Source organism: Octopus bimaculoides, chromosome 22, assembly GCF_001194135.2.
Source record: "Octopus bimaculoides isolate UCB-OBI-ISO-001 chromosome 22, ASM119413v2, whole genome shotgun sequence".
Classification (NCBI taxonomy): domain Eukaryota; kingdom Metazoa; phylum Mollusca; class Cephalopoda; order Octopoda; family Octopodidae; genus Octopus; species Octopus bimaculoides.
Window position 1 is genome coordinate 29,050,188 of NC_069002.1, and position 3,286 is coordinate 29,053,473.

The 3,286-nt window shown below is 42.6% G+C and overlaps 1 protein-coding gene across 1 annotated transcript in view; it reads left to right on the top strand.

Annotated features, from left to right (window-relative positions):
* Positions 1 to 3,286, top strand: part of LOC106876828 (uncharacterized) — a 51,591-nt gene that overhangs the window by 22,954 nt on the left and 25,351 nt on the right. Inside the window, exon 12 of the mRNA XM_052975681.1 lies at positions 1,098 to 1,191. Coding sequence (XP_052831641.1) covers positions 1,098 to 1,191 — 94 coding nt within the window. The remainder of the gene's footprint in view (positions 1 to 1,097; positions 1,192 to 3,286) is intronic.

The following is a 3,286-nucleotide window of genomic DNA, read 5'->3' on the forward strand; positions in this document are numbered from 1 at the left end:
ATGATTGTCAAAGGTGGTGAGCTGGCAGAGACGTTACTCCACCGGGCGAAATGCTTAGCAGTATTCCGTCTGCCGTTACGTTCTGAGTTCAAATTCTGCCGAGGTTGACTTTGCCTTTCATTCTTTCAGGGTCGATTAAATAAGTACCAGTTACGCACTGGGGTCGATATAATCAACTTAATCCGTTTGTCTGTCCTTGTTTGTCCCCTCTATGTTTAGCCCCTCGTGGGCAATAAAGAAATGAGAATTATAATATGATTGTCGTCGTCATCATCATTTAACGTCTGTTTTCCATGCTGGCATGGGTTGGATGGTTTGACAGGAGCTGGCAAGCCAGAAGACTGCACCAAGCCCCACTGTCTATTTTGGCATGGTTTTTGCGACTGGATACCCTTCCTAATGCCAACCACTCTACAGAGTGTACTGGGTGCTTTTTTATGTGGCACCAGCACTGATGAGGTCTGTTTTGGCATGGGGTTTATGGTTAGGTACCCTTCCTAATGCCAACCACTCTACAGAGTGTACTGGGTGTTTTTTATGTGGCATCGTCACCAGAGCTGGTTTGTGAGAATTAAAGTTATTGAAGACGATGATTTGAGGGAGGGTTGAAAGGAGACATATTTCCTAAATGCAGCAGGAGACATGTTGAAGAGGGGACTGATGTTTTAACCCGTTAGCATTCAGATTACTTATTTATACGCGTTGTTTTGAATTAATCATGCTTTGTCTTGTAGTTAAGACATTTCAACGATGTGGTTGTTTGAGCTGGATTTGGCTGGTTTAAATGGTAAAAGGTTAAAAAGTTAGGAGAGTGGTAGAAGGATTAAATGTGGCTGGCAGGGAGGGGAAGAAGACTTTAAACCAGAGTAAATCCTATAGAACATCCTGCAGACATTGAAGACCAGCACAGCCCTTAGGCTATTCGGATCCTGTTAGACGGTCAAACCCACACCAGCAGGGAATATGGACATTAAAGTATGATGGTGATGATGATATATATTGCGCTTTGCTGCTATTTTCTTGAGTAACTCTGGCTGCAGTCTCTCTTCCTTGTGAATATAAAGATTCCATTTTTGTTCTTTCTTTTTGTTTTGCAGGAATTTATCCAATCCAGTGACTGGATTCATTTAGATATATCAGGTGTGAGAACGAACCAAGATGAAGTTCCTTATCTTGGTCGTGGAATGTCAGGTAAGAGCATCTATTATTGAGTGTGGATTGGGACATAGGTTGGTGGATTGGCAGATAGGGCAGTGGATTGGCAGATAGGGCCGTGGATTGGCAGATAGGGCAGTGGATTGGCAGATAGGGCAGTGGATTGGCAGATAGGGCAGTGGATTGGCAGATAGGGCAGTGGATTGGCAGATAGGGCAGTGGATTAGCAGATAGGGCAGTGGATTGACAGATAGGGCAGTGGATTGACAGATAGGGCAGTGGATTGGCAGATAGGGCAGTGGATTGGCAGATAGGGCAGTAGATTGGCAGATAGGGCAGTGGATTGGCAGATAGGGCAGTGGATTAGCAAAATTGTTAGAGCATTGGAAAAAATGGTCCAACATACTAATCTCAAGACAACATCGTTACTAACACAACTAGCGTGTAACAGCTATATAATGATAATAGGCTGTGTGGTAAGTAGCTTGCTTATCAACCACATGGTTCTGGGTTCAGTCCCACTGTGTGGCATCTTGGGCAAGTGTCTTCTACTATAGCCTCAGGCTGACTAATGCCTTGTGAGTGGATTTGGTAGGCAGAAACTGAAAGAAGCCCGTCGTATATATCTGTGTGTGTGTGTATGTTTGGGTGTCTTTGTTTGTCCCCCCAACATCGCTTGACAACTGATGCTGGTGTGTTTACATCCCCGTAACTTAGCGCTTTGGCAAAAGAGACTGATAGAATAAGTACTGGGGTCGGTTTGCTTGACTAAAGGTGGTGCCCCAGCATGGCCGCAGTCAAATGACTGAAACAAATAAAAGAGTAAAAGAAACGGATAAATGATAATAATAATAATAATAATAACAACAATTCTTTCTAATTTTTGCACAAGGCCAGCAATTCTGAGGGGAAGAGTGGATTGATTACATCATTGACCCAAGATGTGCTCAGTTGATATTTTGTTGACCCTAGAAGAATCTTCTTCTTCTTACAAATTCTGATATTGCCTTTCATCTTTTGGGATCAATAAAATAAGTACCAGTTGTGTACTGGTGTTGGTGTAATCGACTTACCCCTCCCTGGAAATTGCTGACCTCTCTGGCCAGGTACCCTTGTACCTCCTCTACAGCAAGACATCTGTTTCTGCCTCTCTGTCTCTCTCATTCTAACCTTTCATCATCTGACACAAGATCACCTCCTCCAATGCCCCCTTCCCTCTCAAAGGATCTTTGTCTTGCAAGTTACTTGGTGACCCTACCAGTACTGGTGCCATATAAAAAGCACCCAGTCCACACTGTAAAGTGGTTGGCATTTAGAAGGGCATCCAGTTGTAAAAACCATACCAAAACTGACCTCGCCTGTGCTGGTGCCATGTAAAAAGCACTCAGTCCACTCTATGGGGTGATTGGTGTTTAGGAAGGGCCTCCAGTTGTAAAGACCATGCCAAAACCAACACAGTAGCCTGGAGTAGTCTTCTGCCTAGCCTGCTCCTGTCAAACCATTCAACCTATGCTTGCATGGAAGGAGGACATTAAATGACGACAATGATGGTGATGTGCCAAAATTTGAAACCTTTATTACCTCCGCCTTCGCTAAGGCGGAGGTATTGTTTTCAGTCGTGTTTGTGTGTTTGTTTGTTTGTCCGTGGACAAGATATCTCAAGAACTGCTGGATGGATTCGGATGAAACTTTCAGGGATGTTTGGCCTTGTGACTGGCATGAACTGTTTAAATTTTGGGATCGATCTGGTACCAGACAAGGATTCTGGATGATTTTTCCTGTTTTTTTTTCACTTAATTTTTAAGAGTGGTCGGGTTCATTTTTAGTATTCTCATTTGTGAGAGCAGTTGAGTTTATTTCAGATATTCTCATTGTAAAAATCATCTCTGGTTAATTGTTGAGAGGACGTTGGTGTTGCCATGGCGGAGGTTTGCACTCACTGAGTGCTCTTGTTTTAGACTGAATTAATTTGAGATGTATTATGTAAAGTTAAAAAAAACATTATTCTTTTTGTTGCTTTAGGTCGACCAACAAGAACAGTGATAGAATTCTTGTCCCTGTATAACCAGAAGAATCAAACTCATTAATTTATAAATTTGTAAATCAACTTCAACACATTGTGAAGGAAATC